The sequence below is a fragment of the Theropithecus gelada genome, chromosome 20, assembly GCF_003255815.1.
Source record: "Theropithecus gelada isolate Dixy chromosome 20, Tgel_1.0, whole genome shotgun sequence".
Classification (NCBI taxonomy): Eukaryota; Metazoa; Chordata; class Mammalia; order Primates; family Cercopithecidae; genus Theropithecus; species Theropithecus gelada.
The window spans coordinates 35,652,953-35,673,147 of NC_037688.1; the positions used below are offsets into that span (position 1 = coordinate 35,652,953).

Below are 20,195 nucleotides of genomic sequence, written 5' to 3' on the forward strand. Positions count from 1 at the left end.
TTTTTGTTGTTGTTGTTGTTGTTGTTGTTAAGACAGAGCCTCATTCTGTCACCCAGGCTGGAGTGCAGTGGTGTGATCTCGGCTCACTGCAACCTTCGCCTCCCGGGTTCAAGTGATTCTCATGCTGCAGGCTCCAGAGTAGCTGGGATTACAGGTGCACACCACACCACGCCCGGCTAATTTTTGTATTTTTAGTAGAGACTGGGTTTCACCATGTTGGCCAGGTTGGTCTTGAAATCCCGACCTCAGGTGATCTGCCCGCCTCGGCCTCCCAAAGTGCTGGGGTTACAGGCGTGAGCCACAGCGCCCAGCCATGACCACTCTCAGCCCTCACTCAGCCCCGAATCTGCCCAGCCAGCACGCTGCAGGAGATGCACTGCTCCTCTAGAATAGTCTGGGCTGTAAGGCGTATCGGCAGCACCCAGGCAGGGGAAGTCGATTGCTCTTGGCAGCTCCGGAAGTGAATTTCCTGGGAGGCACTAAGAGTGGAGTCTCTCCTGTGCAGAGCCTCCTCTTGATGAGGCTGGACCAAAGCAAAAGTCGGAACTCATCCTATGATGTGTCATGAAGTCAGAGCAGAGGCAGAACTGCTGCCTCCAGACCCCTCAGTACGAGAGGGCAGCCCTGCCCCAGTCCTGGCCATCAGACCAGTGCCCCAGAGAACAGGGGTGGCCTTTCCTGAAGGCAACTGACCTCTGCTGCCTTTACGGCTTCTGTGGTCACATCATCTCAGGGTCTCCCTTTCCACTGTTGCAGAACGGAACTAACAATAATTACTACTATTGCTACTATTTCATAGAGTCATAGAGAAGATTAAAAGCACCAGTGTCTGTGAGCCAACTGGCATATTGGTGATGACTATGGATTATAATATACACTACTAAAGGACAGCTTAGTTGGTTAGTTCTTCATTATCCTAAAGCGCTTGTTGCATACACACCTAGTTGTAGGGAAGAAAACTGCAGAGACCTGGTCCTCCCCTGTGGTATCTATGGTTTGCCAGGGGCAGATGGACATTTGTCAATGAGCCATTCATATAAATGGGACATTGCAACTCTTGATCAGTGCTACAAAGAAGAGGTATTTGGGCCATGAAAGCTCATAATATGGAGATTGTTCCAGTTAGGGAATTCTGCAAAGGCTTACCTTGAGGAAGTAGGATGAGCCCTAAAGGAAATGTAGGGATGAACTGTGCAGAGCGGGTGGAGGACTGACATTCCAGGGAGAAGGCACTGCACACAGCGTGGCCAAGGAGGGAAACCCAGCTTCAGGTGAGACCACATGGGGTGGGCTGAGATTCAGGGGCCAAATTCCTGTTTGTCAGAATAGGCCGTGACGCAGCCAGGGACTCTAGTTCGGGAGATCTGGGGTCCAACCTAGATATCAGGAGCTAAGAACAGAAAAGAAATCTGAGGCACACACAGCTCACATAGGGGGATGTTAATGGACGTTGGTTCTGAGCCTCTCTGATGTGCTCAGCCGTTTGCTAGACTCTTCAGATACATTGCTCCATCTTCTTTCACCTGGTTCTTGTAACAACTTTATAAGGCAGGTGGATTTATCGCCACTGTCATGATGGAGGAAATGAAGGCCCAGAGGGGTATTCATAACTATGCCAGGTACCAGTGGTTAACAAAAGAAAAAGAACCAAGCAAAATCCCCGTCTTCCCAGAAACTATATTCCAATGGGGGAACAGAGACCAAAAAGCAGATCAGTACACCTTTGTTCTGGTTGTTGTATCTGTTCTTCCTAAGTGACAGCATCAAGAATTCAACTCTGGGGGTTTGTGCAGCTGACGCTGTCAGTATCCCTCCCTTCTCCCCTTGGCGCTCGGGTCCCCTGCACTCCAGCACCTGCCCCTCTCTGCCTGAGAGCTAACTTTCGTCACCAGAGCATGCTTGAGTTTTGCACAGAACCTGCATGGGGTGCAGGGAGATAACTCACCTCCCCTGAGAGCAGTCCTTAACCATAAAGTGGTTTCCTCCTCCCTCAGAAGGGGCAGCTCTAAGATGTGTCCCCCAGGGTCTCTCACAGATCCCCAGCAGGACTGAGTCCCACTACCCACACAGGAGCTGACTTACTAACATCCCCTGCATTGGATTCTTCCCCTTTTCAGTCTCATTTCTTCACTCCCCTGCTAGTGCTTCGTGGGATCATCTCCCAATTCCGGATACTGGCATTCAAATCCTTATCACAGCACCATCTCTTGGGGTCCCCAACATATGACAGCTAATCCTGCACTGCCTTCCAGGGAAACAAGCAACCCTAGCTCCTAGCCCCCAAGTCCTCCCATGGGACTGTGTCAGATGCTCAGAGATGATGGATCCGGGTTGCATAGCTCTCAGTAACATCCTCTTTTGAATTGCAGATGGCCAATGACAGCACAGAGACCAGTGAAGCAGGGGAAGAGGAGGAGGACCACGAGGGAGACAGTGAGAACAAGGAGCGGATGCCCTTCATCCAGTAACCCAGGACCCAGGTGGGAGAATGCAAAGGATGGTTTGGAAGACGAGGACCCGGCTGAGAAAACTCTTCTGTGCCCCAGTGAACAAATGCTGTAGTCCAGTGCGTGTTGTGTTTGTCTGCAGTCAGCTGAGCTAAAAAGCTGTTGATCACTGTTGTTTTTTGAAATTAAGTGCCAATCCCATGCCATGCAGTATTATGTCCCTCTTCTATCTCTGTATTACACACTCCCCTCTCCCCTGTATCAAAACCATCCATCTGTGGGTTCTTCTTGACAGTTCTAGAACAGCCTTGCAAATTAATACAAGCCCCAGGCCCAATGCCTAAGAGACCAGACATGGGCAAAGACAAGTTTGGATGGAAAGGTGTTATCATAGAGCCCTGTTCAGCTCCTAGAATTCTTCAGGCCAATGACACTTTTTTGCTGCTGATGACCCATGCCTCTGATGAGAACACTTGCTAATTTGGCCAGCAGAAAGAGAGTAGGCTGGATGTTTTCACAAGCTCACAAATTTAGAAACTCTCTTAGTAGTACTTTTTCCTGTCTCCATTTAAGAGACGACTATGATCAAAAGTTTGAGCCATTCTCTTCTACCCCTTCAGTGTTTGACCCTTTCACTGGCTCTTATCCATAAACAGAGGGAGGCAGGTATGGATTTTTCACAGAAGACAATGGGTCAATGCCATGAGTTTGAGGACCTGCTGTGAAGATTTATCCTCCAAAACACATCTCATGAGCAGGATTCTTCCTGCTCCATATCTTTAAGAAAACACCACATACGAGATGCATTCAGAAGTCATTCTTGAGCATTGCTGGTGTTTGCACACTTGCCACCTGCATTACCAATTCTGTAAACTTGAATTTCTGGGGGAAAGTGACCACGTTGACCATGCATGAATTTCCCAAAGAGTTCCCTTGCGGACCATAGGTGGAAGAGTCAAGGAGCATCTCCTTCCCGGCCAAAGCATGTCCCAACATGTAACAAACTCTAGTGATATAACAGGTTTATATTCAGCATCTGATGCCAGATGTACAGTTCCTCCCCTCCCATATATAAACCCCTGGTGTAGAATCTGCATCACCTCTGCTTTTGGGAAACCAAGGAACAAGCCACCTGCTCACACACCTTGTTCAATTTTTCAGCTCCTAAGAACCCTACCCCCATGTCATTTGACTGTACTTGAGAGGTGAATATAGTTACCCTCGAGAAAGAGAAGGATCTCAATGTCTCCCGCAACGGCGCCCCTCATTCCCTCATTCCAGTCCTTTTGGCTAAAATGGTTAACTGTCACTCACAGACCAATCTGGAAATCCCAGGAGCTCACAGGATTAGTACCCCAAGTTTGTGTTCTGAAAAACATCAGAGGGCTTTTACATTGCCCAGTTTCTCCACCAACAAGCCTTAGGGTGGACCCAACCCTTTCCCCAAGTGGTAGGAACGAATGCATCTTATCAATTACCTGATTTCCAAAGTCCTTTTGTAGCAAATGTCACCTCATTCATGTTCTTTTTTCCTATCCTAAGCTTAGGATGATGAGTTATGTATGCCAAATATTTATCTGAAGAGTTTCTTCCCATTGTGAATGTGTATGTAAAGTATGAAGACAAGAAAGGGTGCCGTCATCTGAGGAACCAAGGGATGAGAGTATCCCAAAAGAGGACACCAACATCATTCTTTTTCCTACTCCAGGACTCACCACTATTCCAGTTCTGGGCCATTTAGAGAGATAATGGGGCGTTTATTCCCCTATTACCTTTGCTAAGTGCTATATTATTGGCTGTTTCTCCCGTAACCATGCCGAAAAGGGGGTCTTAGGGAGAACTGTCATCCGAGTGGCATTCCTAGTAAGTTGGGCAGAAATGACATTTTCCAGAGCTGAAGGAGTTAAGAGCCACTGGCCATATTAGAGCTCTCCTTCCCCAGGGGCGTGGGAACTCAGCTATGTTCAGAATTCAGTTCAGAATTCACGTCGCCTTTGTTATGACCAGAGGAGAGGCATAAAAAAGGTACTCCCCACCCCACCCCCAAATCTGGGTATGGTTTTGTTTTGTTTAACTAGCAAAGTTAATCCAGTAATCACAAATTATGCCAGATGGTTAAAGAAAACCCTTTCAGAGTACAGAATGAGAAAACTCGAGTTTGACCAGTAAGACTAATTTCTGCCGTGAAGAACCTGGGGACGCACATTCATTGTTTAACGTACTCTCATTTTAAGCACCTTCTTTCCTGTCTCTTGATTGTTTTTTCTGAAGGAAGTGTAAAGAATGTCTCAGTCTGCCTTAAAGGAACTGTGAAGGCTTCTCTGTAATTTAAGCTTGATTGAAGTGAACTGAAACATTGTCTAACGTCTTCGTGGCTTTAGAGCTTTTGTTATATTGTGCCTACAAAGCAAATTATGTTTACATAAAAATATAAATAAAGTATTCAGCATAGCAAAACCTCGCCTGACATCTGCTATTCCACATATATCATTGCTGGATAAGCAATTGCACTAATTTTTTTTTTTTTTTTTTTTTTTTTGGAGACAGAGTCTCGCTGTATGGCCCAGGCTGGAGTGCAGTGGCGTGATCTTGGCTCACTGCAAGCTCTGCCTCCCAGGTTCACACTATTCTCCTACCTCAGCCTCCCGAGTAGCCGGGACTACAGGCACCCCCCACCATGCCTGGCTAATTTTTGCATTTTTAGTAGAGAAGGGGTTTCACCGTGTTAGCCAGGATGGTCTCAAACTCCTGACCTCGTGATCCACCCATTTCCGCCTCCCAAAGTGCAGGGATTACAAGCGTGAGCCACCGCGCCCGGCTGCAGTTGCACTATTAAATATGCAATGTATGTGGAACTGAAACAGGAAAAGTTAAAAACCTAATGGGAGCATGTCCACGTGAGAAACTAAAGACCACACGGAGAAAATAGGGGTTAAGAAGAGAAAAGCCTTTAAAACCATGTTCAGGTTCCCTCAAGCTAGGAAGTAAAACCATGAGGTAAAAATATATATATATATATAGAAAACATCATATGGGCCAGGCACAGTGGCTCACACCCGTAGTCCAAGCACTTCGGGAAGCTGACGCCAGTGGATCACCTGATGTCAGGAGTTTGAGAAAGCCTGGCCAACATAGTGAAACCTCATCTCTGCTAAAGATACACAAAGTAGCTGAGTATGGTGGTATTTGCCTGTAATCCCAGCTACTCAGAAGCCTGAGGCAAGAGAATCACTTGAACCCGAAAGACTGAGGTTGCCATGAGTTGAGATCACATCACCGCACTCCAGCCTGGGTGACAGAACAAGACTCTGTCTCAGAAACAAAACAAAACCAAAAAAACTATCATATGATAATGATGACAGTGATGATACAGGTAACGATAATAGGATAACAATAGGCCGGGCGCGGTGGCTCACGCCTATAATCCCAGCACTTTGGGAGGCCAAGGTGGGCGGATCACGAGGTCAAGAGATTGAGACCATCCTGGCTAACATGGTGAAAACCCGTTTCTATTAAAAATACCAAAAATTATCCGGGCATGGTGGCGGGTGCCTGTAGTCCTGGCTACTAGGGAGACTGAGGCAGTAGAATGGCGTGAACCCAGGAGGCGGAGCTTGCAGTGAGCAGAGATCATGCCACTGTACTCCAGCCTGGGCGACAGAGTGAGACTCCATCTCAAAAAAAAAAAAAAAAAAAACAGGATAGAATAACAATAATGCCCAACGTTTATAAGGCGACCTACTATATGTGGCTAAAAACTGTCCACATATTAATTCACATGCCTTCCCCACAGCCCTAAGAGGGAAGGTCTATCATTATGTCCACATACAGGTGACAAGATTGAAACACAGGGAGCCTCTGCCCTTTAAGATCACATGCTACTAAGTGAAAGCTGGAACTCACCAATTTCCAGCCATACTTTTGCCGCCAGAATTCATGCTCTTAACCACCTCATCATGCTACCTTGAACCTTAATAAATAAGGGGAAAATATAATGCGTTTCAAATGAGCGATCCCTTGTTCACTTGAAACCCATTAGGGGTGCGGTTTTCTCTGATTTCAAGGATATGTTTGTAAATTTGTCTTGCTTGGTAGCAAATAATATGCATGTCCAGAAGCATATTTACCTTTCTAACCTTCCACACAAGTGTTTGGTGACATACTGATTTTCAAACTCACATGTCTCATCAACAGTTTTCATTTTCATGATCTAAAATCCTCAGGGTTACCAAAGAGATACAAAAAAGTAAATATCCACCAGTAGGGTTTCACAAAAGAGGAATTTATGGCTGCGGAGGGTATATGGTGTTTTACCATCTTTCTCAGCAGGAAGTCAACAAAACAGGCCTATGTCAAATAAAACACAAGATATATAAACCAGAATTGACAAAGCAAAAAAAGTTAGTCACGCCATCAGTGAAATTCTTAGGAAGTTCTACACTACTAACTTTCTTGGGTTTTTTTTTTGGTTTTTTTTGTTTTTGTTTTTTTTTTGAGACTGGGTCTTGCTCCATTGCCCAAGCTTGAGTGCAGCAGCACAATCACAGCTCACTGCAGACTCGACCTTCTGGGTTCAAGCAATCCTCCCACCTCAGCCTCACAAGTAGCTCAGACCATAGGCACGTGCCACCATGCCCAGCTAGCTTTTTAATTTTTTTTTTTATGCCAGGGCTCTCCCTATGTTGCCCAGGCTGGTCTCATACTCCCGGGCTCAAGTAATCCTCCTGCCTCGGTCTCCCAAAGTACTGGGATTACAGGCGTGAGCCACTGCGTTCAACGTGTGTGTGTATGTGTGTATTTTTTCAGACTGAATCTCACTGTGTCGCCCAGGCTGGAGTGCAGTGGCATGATCCTCGGCTTACTGCAACCTCCAGCTCCTAGGTTCAAGTGATTCTCCTGCCTCAGCCTCCTGAGTAGCTGGGATTACAAGCACATGCCACCATGCCTGGCTAATTTTTATATTTTTAGTAGAGACGAGGTTTCACCATGTTGGCCATGCTGGTCTCTAACTCCTGACCTCAGGTGATCCACCTGCCTCGGCCTCCCAAAGTGTTGTATATTCTTATTTAATGCTCACGTTCTCTGTATGAATCCCATGGCTGCACCTAGCCAGTGTTTGTGCACTGTCACATTTAAAAATAGCTCAGCCACCAAATCTAGAATCTAAACTAAATCCACATCTTCACTTTTAACTGGAAATGGGAAAGAGGTCTACTACAAATTGGAAATAATTTTTTTTTTGTTTTGTTTGAGATAAGGTCTCGCTCTGTCACCCAGGTGGAGTATAGTGGCATGATCTTCACTCACCGCAACCTCCACCTCCCAAGGCTCGAGCAATCCTCCCACTTCAGCTTCCCCAGTAGCTAGGATTACAGGTGTGTGCTAACTTTAATATTTTGTAGAAACAGGGTCTCACCATATTGCCCAGGCTGCTCTGGAACTTCTGGGTTCAAGTGATCCTCCCACCTTAGCCTCCCAAAGTGCTGGGATTACAGACGTGAGCCACCCTGCCCAGCCCAGATTAATTTTTAAAGGTTTGAAGGAGGTTAGGGTAGTAACATTTTAAAAGACATTTGGGGCATAGGAAACATTTGTGTATGAGCAAGGTAGAGAGAAATTTGCGGAGCAGAGAATAGAACAGTGTAGCTGAAATACAAGATTGTGCGGAGGGAGTGGAGCAGGAGATAGGCACTATGGGAAGTCAGCACCAGGTCTGGGGGCTGTTGAATACCACTGGCCCTGGTATGTATTTTATGCTTAAGCACATCTCAACTTTGACTAGACACACTTTAAACGTTCAGTAGCACCTGTGACCAATGGCTACCATTTTGGACAGGCAGGTGTAGAGGAAGGGCAGGAATGGACTGCAAGATATAAGCGTAGCTTTAAAGATGCAATGGGAGAGGGGATAATGAAGATGCACAGTAGGGAGGGAATGGCAAGGAAAGCAGACACAGAGGAGGAGGCAATGCTCATCGTGAAAGATGAGCACATGTCATCCACGAGAATAAGATACTTAAAGGACACAGGACAGTGCCTGGCATGCAGCAAGCACTCAGTAAACATTACTTCTCTTTCCCTACCTCCATTTGTCAATGCTGGGAAGAATGGGATGCTTGGGAAAAACTCAGTAGCTTCTTTTTTCTACTTTTTTTTTTTTTAAACAACAGAGACTATATACATCTCAGTATTTTGCTTCCAGATTTGTTTGTGGGAAAGAATAAATGTTTTGGTATTCTCTGCCATGAGCAGAGCTTCTATTGCCAGCCAAGTAAAGATGCTGGGAAATATGTTATTCAAATTGGCATCCAAACACCCAAACAAAGAAGAAACTCAGACAAGGGCAACTGAAACATCAACACAGCACGGGAGTGCACACTCACGAACAACTGTGCAAGAGCAGAAGCCTTGGAATCTTCCACACCAGGGATCGAACTTGGGGAATTTGCTTGGTGTTTGAGCTTTCTCCTACTACAATGGAGCAGATCATATTGTACATATTCTAGAAGATCATATGTCACAGTGTAGGTGTAACCCAGCTGAAATCATGATCCACAATTCCAGTCCAAGAGCCAGACAACAAATGCCTCCAAAACCAGGTTTCTCCACTCATTCATACACTGATCAAATGTCTAGTATGTTACTGACATATTTTTAGTGTCTTAGCTGCAAAAATAAGTGCCTAGCCCCTGCCACTCGGGAACTCATGATGTGGTAATAAATAAGTCATTTATTGTGAAAATGGCAATTTGTTTGTAAAGCCTGCCTTAGTACCGGGCATTTATGTGGTCCGACTGGCAAAGAGGCTATAATTGATGAGAAATGAGTATCAGAAGCAGACAAAGAGAGCCATCTAGGACAAGTAACTGTCATTAGGTACATCAGTGAGGAAGTCCAGGGTAGGTTCTTGGAATGGTTCACTTAACTACTGCATCATCCATCAAGAGAAAAGCTAGAAAATCAATAGGACTGGATTATGGAAGTCCATGGATTTCACTTCAAGGGTTCTGGATTTTGTACTAAAAGAATAATTCATTGAGGGATGAATCAAGGGATTGCTCGAGAGGGTCTCAAGTAAGAGAAGACCATGGGAAATCTTCCCAGAATGAACTTTACTATTTCACTTGGTTCAGCTGTGGGAGGTGGAACAGAGGAAGGTGCCATATTGGAGTAACAGTTCTTTGGCCAGTCTCCCAGCACCCATGCATGGTCTATTTAGTTATGAGATAAGGTGCCCCTGGAATTGGTATGCATGGGAACAAGAGAACTCCTCTCCATTTCAGGAGCTGTGAGACAAGGAGGGGCTAGTGGTTCTTTTTCTGGGGGATATGGGACCTCTTCTCCGTGGAAGTAGAGGCTCCCAGAAAGCAAATCACCATTCATGGGAGTCAAAACTAGTGCAAGTGACCCATGTGGCATACTCACAAACACTGACACTCAAAGATTGGAACCGTTTTCAAAAACGGGCCCTAGCTCAGAGGTGACAGATGTCCATTGAGTGGAATTGAATCAAGACCAACTATGGAAATGAAACTAACATTTGCGGAGGATTTGCTACTTGCCAGGCATTTTACACACACCCTCACTGAATCGCGGCAGTGCCTGGAAAAGCAAGCATCATCCTCACTTACAGATAAGGACCCTGGATTTCAGGGAGGTTAGGTGGCCTGCCCTTGTTCACTCAGTCGGAAAGCAGAGGTGTCCAGTCTAGAACCCAGCTCTATATGACAGAAAGGCTTCTCTCAATAGCTGGGAGGTGATGGAGACCAGTAGTTCCAATAACCTCCTGGCAAAGAAAAAGAACTTTCTCTTTACTAGCTCTAGTGTGAACCAAGGTGCTCTCAGGAAGGCTCTGATTAGCCCATTCTGGGTCACATGCCAGTCTGTAAAACAGTCACTGAAGTAGAGGGATGGCTATTACTTGGCCAGCCTGGGTCACACAGCCCTGGTAGGTTCCAGCAACCTGATTGACAAGACAATCAGGACCATGTCAAGCTGCAAAAGGATCCTCATAGGAAATGATGCTGGATGGTTAAACCTATGTCCATTATAGCTACAGTATATGGAATACCCATTGTGTGCCAGACACTGTTTGAAGCCCCTGTAGCAATCACCACTGACACCCACCACATGTTGTTTTGGTGCACTAGAGTTCACCTGCAGCTATAGATAGTTCCTGGCATGGGGACAGCTTTCCACATCAATCACCTGCGCTGGTCTTTCTTCTGTGCCTGCAGGCTTCCTCCAACACCACAGGGCACAAATGCACGGGGGTCACCCAGAATTACTGTGGTGCGGGACAAGGGGTAGCTTCAACTAGCGGAAGATGGCAGCTGGTGGATAAATGCCAAGATTTCCCACCTTCTAGTCTCAGGATTTGGAGGTGTGTTCCACACCTCATTCTCCTACTCCTGCTTTCTGAGATCACATTCCCAATAAACCATTTCCACCCAAGTCCTTGTCTTGAGGGATCCTATTGTAGAATCCAAGTGAAAAAAGCATTTTACACGTCTTAACTCGCCAACTACCTCCAAAAACCCTATAAAGTAACTGACGCTATTTCCATTGAACTGATGACAAAATGAAGCACAGAAAAGTAAAATAAAGTGCCCAAAACTACACAGCTAGCAACTGAGTTTCCAGAATTGGGGCCTAGAAACCTAGCCAAGTTCTAATGGCCAAGTCACTGGAAACATGCGTTATGGCTTAAGCTGGAAAAATTATTCAAAAGCTAAGCTAGTGTCATAATTAAATTGACTTCTGGGGCCAGCCCTTCTCAGTCTTTCCAAAGCCTGCCCAAGGAGTGAGAAAGGATTATTGCTATTTTCCTGGTTCTGGAGAACTCTATCCTAGGCCAACGGGAGAGAACTCAGCAGCATGATGAGTTAATGCGCTATGCTGGAAAAAAGGGAATCGGACAAACCCCAACAATCATAATACATTTGGTCTCTTCACCCTTTGCCAAAACAAACAAAATATCAATTTACTGAGCCCAGGCTGCTGCTCAGGCTGACCTCCAATGTTAAGAGTTGTTCTGCCCGTGTTTGGAGGCAGAAGTTTGATTATCTCAATGGTCCTTTGAAATTAATCAACTAGCAATGAAGGAAGTTAATCTATCATTAAATTTCACTTAATTTAATTATTAACTAGATAAATTCAGAGTGTGTTTTTTAAAACTCCAATTCTTACTCAGGCCCTCTTTCTCTCTCCTAATATTAAATGTTATGAAATAGACTCGATTCCGTTCTACAAATATTACTAAGCCTTGGCTACGTGCATGGCCCTGTTTTGCATGTTGTGAAGGAGTTAAACACAGCCTGGCCACTGCTGGCAAAAAGTCCATGGTTGGGCCGGGTGTGGTGGCTCACGCCTGTAATCTCAGCACTTTGGGAGGCCAAGGTGGGCGGATCATGAGATCAGGAGATCGAGACCATCCTGGCTAACACGGTGAAACCCCTTCTCTACTAAAAATGCAAAAAATTAGCCGGGCGTGGTGGTGGGCGCCTATAGTCCCAGCTACTCAGGAGGCTGAGGCAGGAGAATGGTGTGAACCTGGGAGGCAGAGCTTGCAGTGAGCCAAGATTTTGCCACTGCACTCCAGCCTTGGCAACGAGCAAGACTCTGTCTCAAAGAAGAAAAAACAAAAACCCATGGTTGAGAAGATGGCATGAGACAGGGACATCAATTACCAGGAAAAAGCTAGAAGCATAAACAGAAGAGATGCATGGGGCTCAGGGCTTCAACAGTGGAAGAGGTGGTATTTGGATAGAGAATAAAGAAGCTCTATGGAATGGAGGTGGGATGGACACTCTTGGTTTTGCCTGCCAAATTTGGCTGATAGTTCCGTGGTCAAAAGCAGAGACTCTGAAGACAGATGGTCTGTGTTTGAATCCTGACTAGCTGTATAGTTAGCAGCTAAATGACCTTGACCAAGTTATTTGATCTCTGGGCCTTTGTTGGCTCCTCTGTAGAAGAGTATGATGACACTAAAATGTTATGAGGTTATGGTGATATTAAATGAGTCAATAGGTATAAGATGCTTATGTGAGTGACTGGTACGTAATAAGAAATTGTAATTGCGATGTGTTTTGTCCATTGCACCTGATTTTCCTTTGGGGAAAGACCCATGCTGTATACACTGTGTTGGGGTTTCTGTAAATCAAGGTGCCTCGCCCTTGTTTACTCAAATGAGGCTTATCACCCAGGGAAGGTCAAATGAATGGTCTAGTAATTGGAAGTTTAAGAAGAGAGATGCAAAGAGACAAATAGGTAGAGCTCATTCGTTATTGTTTTTGTTTTTGAGGGGGAGTCTCACTCTGTCACCCAGGCTGGAGTGCAGTGGCCAAATCTCAGCTCACTGCAAGCTCCGTCTCCCGGGTTTACACCATTCTCCTGCCTCAGCCTCCCGAGTAGCTGGGAGTACAGGCGCCCGCCACCTCGCCCGGCTAGTTTTTGTATTTTAGTAGAGACGGGGTTTCACCGTGTTAGCCAGGATGGTCTCGATCTCCTGACCTTGTGATCCGCCCGTCTCAGCCTCCCAAAGTGCTGGGATTACAGGCTTGAGCCACCGTGCCCGGCCGAGCTCATTCATTCTAAAGGCAGTGTCCTTGACTGGGCATGGTGGCTCACGCCTATAATTCCAGCACTTTGGGAGGCCGAGGCTGGTGGATCACCTGAGGTCAGGAGTTCCGGACCAGCATGGCCAACGTGGTGAAACCCTGTCTCTACTAAAAATACAAAAATTAGCTGCATGTGGTGGCAAGCGCCTGTAATCCCAGCTACTTGGGAGGCTGAAGCAGGAGAATCGCTTGAACACGGAAGGTGGAGGTTGCAGTAAGCTGAGGTCGCACCATTGCACTCCAGCCTGCGAGACTTCACCTAAAAAAGAAAAAAAAAAAGACACTGCCCTAAAGATACTCTCCATGAATTCCTGATACCCAGGTCCCCAAACCTGCTTGAGTTTCTATTTTTTTTTTTTTTTTTTTTTGAGACCAGATGTTCAGAATTGGATACTGTAAGCTTAAGTTAGCCAGACTTGATTTCTGTTACATGCAACCAAAGAACCCTAACTGTTCAAAAGAGAGCCTTTGAACTGGGTCTTGAATCATGTGCTAGGGTTATAACTCAGACGGTTCCACTTCCTGGTTATATCCATACAAAAAGCACATTTTTTTTTTTTAAAAGATCAGGACATATAGCTGGCAAAGGATTTTTATTGCACATCAGTGACAACAGCAGCATAAGAGAATAGGAATGCCAAATTATAGTTATTCCTGAAACAGTTCAGAATTTTCATTACGACACAATGGTCAAATATTTGAAGTACAAAAAAATACAGCCAACATATTCATGGATCAAGAGCAGTATTTGCCAAATTTCAATTTTTTGTGTACCGCTTTGTGATTTTTGTCATACCTAGGTCCCAGGTATCAGTAATATTTTTTGTTATATATGTAGATATATGTATACACATATACATATACACACCTCCCCCTCAACACATACCCCATTACATCATTAATATTTCTCTTTAAATCCACCTGTTAAAAGTCATAAATATATTTTTAAATTATATTGCTACCGTAAATGGAAAATAAATACCATTGTTGAATAGAAAGCAATCATAAGCATTAATACCACAGAGCAAGGTTAGGGAGTCCCACTGGTCAAATATGGGGCAATTTCAGCATAAAATAAACAATAGCTCATAACCCATGAATAAAATAAAAACCCATGAGCCCAGCAATAACTAATATGTAATTATAGTCAAATGCCAACAAATAAATACAAAAAAAAATGGAGTTAGAAAATCAAGCAGTTGGTGAAAGTTTAATGAGTAGCAGATTTTCCTAGCCTCAAATGCCTCCTCACAAATTACCAATTAATTACAAAGTAAAAACTGATAACTTTATTGTTGAGAAGCCCAGTAGGCAGCATCTTAACCAAGGGATCAAAGGCGACACCACCAATGTGGACCAGCTGATACTACTTACTTCCTAATAGGATACACTGAGACGGACACAACCTCACCTCCTTAATATTCCTGCCAAAATATGCATAACTAAATTTATTCAGGAAAAAATATCAGGCAAACCCAATCTGAGGAACATTCTAAGAAAAAGCCCCCAAAATGGCCTGTACTCTTCAAACATGGCAAAATCAAAAAGGCCAAAAAAAAAGGCTTAACACTGTTACAAATTTAAAGAGTCCAAAGAGTAAGCAAGACAGCTAAATACAATGTGTGATCCTGGACTGAATTCCGGACTGAGGCAGTAGGGGTGGGGAAGAACTATATAGAACTGTATCAGGACAACTGATGAAATGTGAATATGCACTAGATTAGAGTGTAGCGTTGCTTCAATATCATGTTTCCTGATTTTGATGATTGCATTGGGTCTATATGAGAGAACTTCTTAGGAAATATACACTTAAATGCTAGGTGTAAAAGAGACTGATGTCTTCAACATTCATTTTCTCAGGGTTCCAAAAGAAACATGCATCAAGAGACAGAATGAAGATTATAAAACAAATGGGGGCCAGGCGCAGTGGCTCATGCCTGTAATCCCAGCACTTTGAGAGACCGAGGAGGGCAGATCATGAGGTCAGGAGATCAAGACCATCCTGGCTAACACGGTGAAACCCTGTCTCTACTAAAAATACAAAAAATTAGCCGGGCATGGTAGCAGGCGCCTGTAGTCCCAGCTACTCGGGAGGATGAGGCAGGAGAATGAAGTAAGTAAACCCGGGAGGCGGAGCTTTCAGTGAGCCAAGATCACGCCACTGCACTCCAGCCTGGGTGACAGGGCAAGACTCCTTCTCAAAAAACAAAAAGAAAGAAATATGCATCGAGAGACAGAATGAAGATTATAAAACAAATGGGACAAAATGTAGTCAGGAGATTCTGGATAATAGGATTAAAAAATTCCTTATGTAATTTTTGCAACTTTTCAATAAGCTAGAAATCATAATAAAAAGTTACCAAAAATCACTAACACAATATAACAAAACATGTTATTAGAGTTGTCAATGAAAAAATCAAACTTGTGTCAGATACAGTGAGTTCTGCTTCAAAGGTTTAGTTTTTGACCTCCTTGTTCTTTGTTCTCGAGATCATCTACCTTGTCTCTTCTCCTAAGCTACCTGCTCTGTAAACATCTCCCGCCAATCCCAATCTGTAACTCCTATCTCTTCCTCATTTGGAAAGAGTCCTCTTTGCTCCTGGCTACCCATTCTGTAAACTGCCGCTCCTGCTGAAACAGCTCTTCCCACCGGAACTACCCTTCCCCCGCCTTTGCCGTGCCCTGGCATGCCCAAACATGCCTTGTACCATCAGGGACAGCCTCTCCCTTCCCGCCTAATTAGCCATATTCATTTTTAAATAGTAGCCAATTGGGTTAGTTTAGATCGTGCTGTCCAACTCAAGTCAATGGGGATAGGACATAGAAGGAGGGACTAACTGCATTAGGGATAAAAACCCCTTCCCTACTTTGTTCGGTATGCTTTCCCAGCAGGCAGAAGTGCAAGCAGCACCCTTCTGCAGAAGTAAATTTGGCTTGCTGAGAAATCCTTTGGCTGCTGGTTTCCTTCCAACTCCAAGCTCTTGTTTCTGTTTCCATCACTTTGTAAAATATTTGAAGAGATTTATTCTGAGCCAAATATGAGTGACCACGGCCCAAGACACAGCTGTTAGGAGGTCCCAAGAACATATGCCTAAGGTGATCAGGGTGCAGCTTGGTTTTATATATTTTAGGGAGGCATGAGACATCAGATATATTGGAGGAATACATTTGTTTGGTCCAAGAAAGGCTGTACAAAGTGAGGGAGCTTCCAGGCTGTAGGTAAATTTAAGCATTTTCTGGTTGACAATTGGTCAAGTTTGTCTAAAGACCTGAAATCAATAGAAAGGAAAAGTTCAGGTTAAGATAAAAGACTGTGGAGACCAAGGTTCTTTTGAAATCTCACAGTGGCTGCCCTTAGAGACAATAGATAAATGTTTCCTACTCAAGACCTTTAAAAGGTGCTAGACTCTCAGTTAATCTCTTTGGGATTGGCAGGGCTTGAAAGAAAAAGATGGAGTTATGCTAAGAGATTCTTTACAGATGTAAATTTTCCCACACAAAGGACGGCTTTGCAGGGCCGTTTCAAGAGATGGCAAAGAAACATGTTTTGGGGTAAAATATTTGTATTTTCTTCTTTGTCACATAATGTTATGCCAGAGTCAGATTGGAACTTAAGTCATGATATATAGAGTTAAATAAAACCCATCTGATGAGAATTTATGGTTTGCAGGGTATGACTCCCCAGACCCCTTAGCTATTTGGGGAAGATAAGAAAAAAAAAAAAAAAATATATATATATATATATATATATATATCAGAGCTTAATCCCCAGTGGCAAGTTCAAAACTACTGCCCATCAAAGTCTCCAATGCTGGAGACCGGTTTCTTAATAAAAAAGAAATAAGCACATTTTAGAAAGATTTTAAAAGGCATACCAACATCAAGATAAAAACTACCTCCTTGATACTATAGTCAAGGTTTGGAGAGCATTGGAAAAGAAAATACATTCCCCGCAATGTGATCCAAAGCTCTTTAAGGTATGTGCGCCAGCAGCAAGAGCACTTAACCTGGGGAAACCTTCTCTCAAGCAAATGAGGCTTGCAGACACTTTGATCCACTGAGCAGTTAAAACCAGGGAAGGAAGGCAGGAGGCCAGAACAGCCTGACTTTTCTGCACAGCTCTTGGTTGAGAAGACGTGCCAGTACATTAAATTTAATACACTGGTTTTGCCTGTTAGAAATCCACTTTGCTCACAACAGTTTTGAAACAGATCTCACTTTTGGGTGGTGACAATATTTTCTGCAGCCAGGCGTTTCTATTTAAATGCTGGCTAAACCAAGCTTCAACAATGAGTCATCAAGAGAGAAGTTCTGTTTTCCCCACATCGGGAGACCCAGATGGAAAGAGAAACCATCTGCCCCCAACTCCTGTGGTCTATTTCCAGCTACCAAGCATCTGCAGTCCCACAGTTAAGATAGAACTCCCTGAAACGGCCCCCCAAAATGCTCCCAGTACTTTGAAAGGGCTAAGCTTCAGTGCCACCAACTACCGAAGCAACCCCCAGTGCATTTTTAATGTGGTACTGAGACAGTACTGGGAATCCCCAGTCATATTTATTTATCTGTTACCGCCAGGAAGGATCTCTGCTAAGCTATCTTGATGAATTATTTCATTTAATCCTCTCACTGTCAGAGAAGTTTGAATCAGAGCAACTCCGTCCTGAGTGAGGGCTAGGAAAATGAGACAGACTTGCTGGGCTGCATCCCCAGAAAGTGAGGTATTCTTAGCCTCTAGATGTTTATGATTAAGGGAACAGATTCATAGTGTTTACTAAACAGACCCAGACTTGGGAGTGTCCCGATATCCCCGTATCTTGAGAACAGAAACATTCCTAATTTTGCTTTAAAGATAATATTGATTCTTGCAAAATATAGTAATTAAGAAAATTAATCCTTTATCACAAATCCTTATAACAGAGCACATCTCCCCATGATTTACCTCATATTTATACACATACGCACACACACATAAGTATTGTACCTAGGTGGATGCGTTCCTTCCTTACTTTAGGGAAAGCCTTACTCTGTCTGTAGAGTAGATGTACTTTCACCATTTTACTTTTTTAATAAACTTGCTTTTGCTTTGTACTGTGGACACACCCTGAATTCTTTGTGTGCGGTCCAGAAACCCTCTCTTGGGGTCTGGATCAGGACCCCTTTCTGGTAACATCACCGCATGAGACTGTGCTTTCATTTCATAGATGCAGAAACTGAGGCTAGGAAAAGTTAACCAACTCACCCTGGTTCTATAGCCAGCTATGTGGTTCCAGGATTCAGATCCAAGCTGTCTGCCTCCAGAAACCATGTTCTTGGACAACATCAACCACTAAGCTGGGTTGCCCCAAGGAAAGTAAAAGAGGCATCTGGCTGGTGGATTGCCAACTAAAAAATGGAATACGCATTTATAGTGGAATTTCACACAAACAATGGGGGAATAATTTTTTAATATAATTATGTTCCAAATATAACATGATACATACTTATACCACAAGTTATTGTTTATCTGAAATTTCAACGTAACTTGGCATCCATCCAAGCTGTATTTTTAAATCTGGAAACCTTATAGCAGGTAAGACCAAACCTATGCAACCGCTAGCTCAAAAGACATGTGGTTTAACTATTAGGCCACAAGACGCAACTACACCTTCGGAATCCAGGTCTTCTGTAACCCTTCCCAAATGTCTACGTGCCTAATAACCTTCAGGTCGTTTTTGAATTTTGGGGCATTGGTGGGATGGTGGTACGTGAGTTCTAGCAAGATGCCAGAGAATCCCACAAGCAATTATTATAAAGAACTAACGGGGATATCTGTGGAAAAAACCTACTGAAGCAGCGTTGTTGTCTGGGGTAAAAACCAGCGTTTGTCATCTCACTCCAGGAAAATTAAGGACACAGACACATGTGGGTAGGTTAAGGAGTGGAAAGTTTAACAGGCAAAAGAAAGGAGAGAGGAGAACAGCTCCTTGTGAGAGACACATTAAAGGAAAAAAAAAAAAAGCGGGGGGAGAAAGGTGTGGACCACAGCAGATTTTTTAGGCAGGCTTGAGGAGGCAGTGTCTGATTTACATAAGGCTCACAGATTGGTTTGACCCCGTGTGATGTTTACATAAGGCTCACAGATTGGTTTGACCACGTGTGATGTTTACATAGCATGCGGAAAAGGCTGGTCACCCCAACCAAATCTTATTATGCAAATGGGCTTTCCACTTGGCCTGGGCCATCTTGTCTGCTCCTTACTTCTACACGTGGCTGGCAAAAAAAGATGGCGCTGCCATATGAACATGCCTATTCCCAGGTAGTATATTCCTATGGGCACAACTGCAGGTATTCACCCATGCAAGCTTCCAGCTTATGCCTGCAGCTCCATTTTATAGGATGCTCTTTCTTAGAAAGGAAGATGATTTAGGGACTGCTTTACATTAAAGGGAAAACCTTACCAAGGACTTTGCCAGAAATGGTGAATTCCTCTTCAAAGAGTTTAATTGTGTAATGTCCTTGTCCTTGGTTTGGAGGCTTCACCTCCTTGTACTTTGTTTCTACCCAGAGAGCAGCCCTCCTGCTCTTGTTGTGCCCCGACTTGCCCAGACATGTCCGAACACGTTTTGTGCTGTAGCAGAGGGACCACTCCTACCCTCCCTCCCACTCCCTATGGAATCACCCATTTACCCTAATTGGAAAAGTTTAAGTCTTAGCCCACCAGGGTCAGCTTAGATTGTGCAGTCCAACCCCAGCCAATAGAAGGACACAGGGATAGGGACTGTGTTAGGGATAAAAACTCCTTCTGTCCTTTGTTTGGTGTGCTCTTGCAGCTGCCAGAAGTGTGAGCAGCATCCTTTTACAGAAGTAAATTTGCCTTGCTGAGAAATTCTTTGCTCATTTTCCTCGCAATTCCGAGCTCTTGTTTCTAATGGACTTCCATACCCTCACTATCTAAGTAATTGCTTCTTAGCTCCTAAATCACTGCAGTACTGAGTCCAAAGAGTGAGATAGAAACCTGAGCCTCACATCTCAAACACAGGACAAGCCCTGGATGGAGTGTTGTCAGCTGTGTGACCTCCATGACACCACTTTTCCTCTTTGAGCCTTAACCTCCTCCTATGCAAAAGGAGGGATAACCCTGTTGAACTAG

General features: G+C 44.2%; 1 protein-coding gene across 2 annotated transcripts in view; it reads left to right on the forward strand.

The window, feature by feature from the left end:
* VAT1L (vesicle amine transport 1 like) overlaps positions 1–14,739 on the forward strand; it is a 202,636-nt gene extending 187,897 nt beyond the window's left edge. Inside the window, exons 9-10 of one of the 2 annotated variants that reach the window (XM_025370417.1) lie at positions 2,370–2,480; positions 14,724–14,739. In XM_025370417.1, the coding sequence (XP_025226202.1) occupies positions 2,370–2,468 (99 nt within the window). In that variant the 3' untranslated portion in view covers positions 2,469–2,480; positions 14,724–14,739. Of the gene's footprint in view, positions 1–2,369; positions 4,909–14,723 lie in introns of those variants that run through there. The other variant, XM_025370415.1, reaches the window with a different exon arrangement.
* Positions 14,740–20,195: the final 5,456 nt, after the last annotated feature.